The 1,032-nt window shown below is 47.4% G+C and overlaps 1 protein-coding gene across 2 annotated transcripts in view; it reads left to right on the top strand.

Annotated features, from left to right (window-relative positions):
• Positions 1-77: 77 nt before the first annotated feature.
• glra4a (glycine receptor, alpha 4a) overlaps positions 78-1,032 on the top strand; it is a 48,191-nt gene continuing 47,236 nt past the window's right edge. For both annotated transcript variants that reach the window (XM_014003862.1, XM_014003853.1), the window contains exon 1: positions 78-416. In XM_014003862.1, coding sequence (XP_013859316.1) covers positions 349-416 — 68 coding nt within the window. In that variant the 5' untranslated portion in view covers positions 78-348. The remainder of the gene's footprint in view (positions 417-1,032) is intronic.

Here is a 1,032-nt window from a genome sequence, read left to right as displayed (position 1 = left end):
GTGTGTGTGTGGGGGGGTGGGGGGGGGGGGGCACATGGAGTGGAAACAATACGTTTAAGCACACACACATGCGAACCGTCTCCCCGCTTCAACACAAGCAGCGACTCTCCGGAGCGTCAGTCCAGAAGCTGCGCGCCTGCTGAGTCTTGATGCGTTCAGCCTCCTGGACTTGGTGGGAGGCGGTGAAGTTTCCCTCCCCACAAAACACGCCTGGATCTCTCCGAGAGACGATGCCTTCCTCCTCTAGACGACTCTCCCCGGCAGCTCTGTGGATCTGATGGTTCTTGAAATTGTCGTTTTCTTTGCGAGTTCTTCAGCGGGAGTGAGGGGGAGAATTTGAGCCAGAGGATGCTCCCACAAGTCATTCGGATTCTGTATGTCTTGTCTTTTTGCTTCTTCCAAGGAGGCTTCATCAGGTAAGACCGTTAACCTTTTTTAAATTATTAATATTCCTTCGTAAGTTGATTACCTTTTCTCATGCGCGTGTTGGAAACTTTTCCAGCATCAGAATCGACGCTAAAGCGCCTGGTTTGTCGACTTTTGCTGCTCGGTCAGGTTGCTCTTGTCACGAATATCTATTGCGTTACATGATACCATAAATCATGCCGCYGTATCAGGATATAAAGGAGAAAAAAAAACAGCTTTTAAAACCAATCCATAGGTGGGCGCAGTTCCTTTACGCACAGACTTCGTGCGTAAAGCACAGAACAGATATTATTCAACTCTGAGTTTAAAAATGGTTATTTTTATTACTGACATTTCGTTATTTTAGATTTTTCATTTCACTATTCTTGAAACACTTCTTCATTCACCCACTTAGACCACTGAACAGTGACCAAGCACCCAGCACTTTTCTTCGTCCTCACAGGACCTCCCTGTCCTCTCTCTTTCCCCCCACTTAGTGCCCCAAACTTTTATTCGCGCTGAACACTTTTCCTTATTTCATGCCCTGCCACCCTCAGGTGTGAACGGAAGGGAATTAGAATCTGCATAATCCTGGAGCGGAACAGAGCTGTGACTCTGTGAACCGAG

The sequence above is a fragment of the Austrofundulus limnaeus genome, unplaced genomic scaffold (genome assembly GCF_001266775.1).
Source record: "Austrofundulus limnaeus strain Quisiro unplaced genomic scaffold, Austrofundulus_limnaeus-1.0 Scaffold1, whole genome shotgun sequence".
Lineage (NCBI taxonomy): Eukaryota > Metazoa > Chordata > Actinopteri > Cyprinodontiformes > Rivulidae > Austrofundulus > Austrofundulus limnaeus.
The sequence above is the reverse complement of the archived record's forward strand: the minus strand, read 5'-3'. Positions and strand labels throughout refer to the sequence as shown.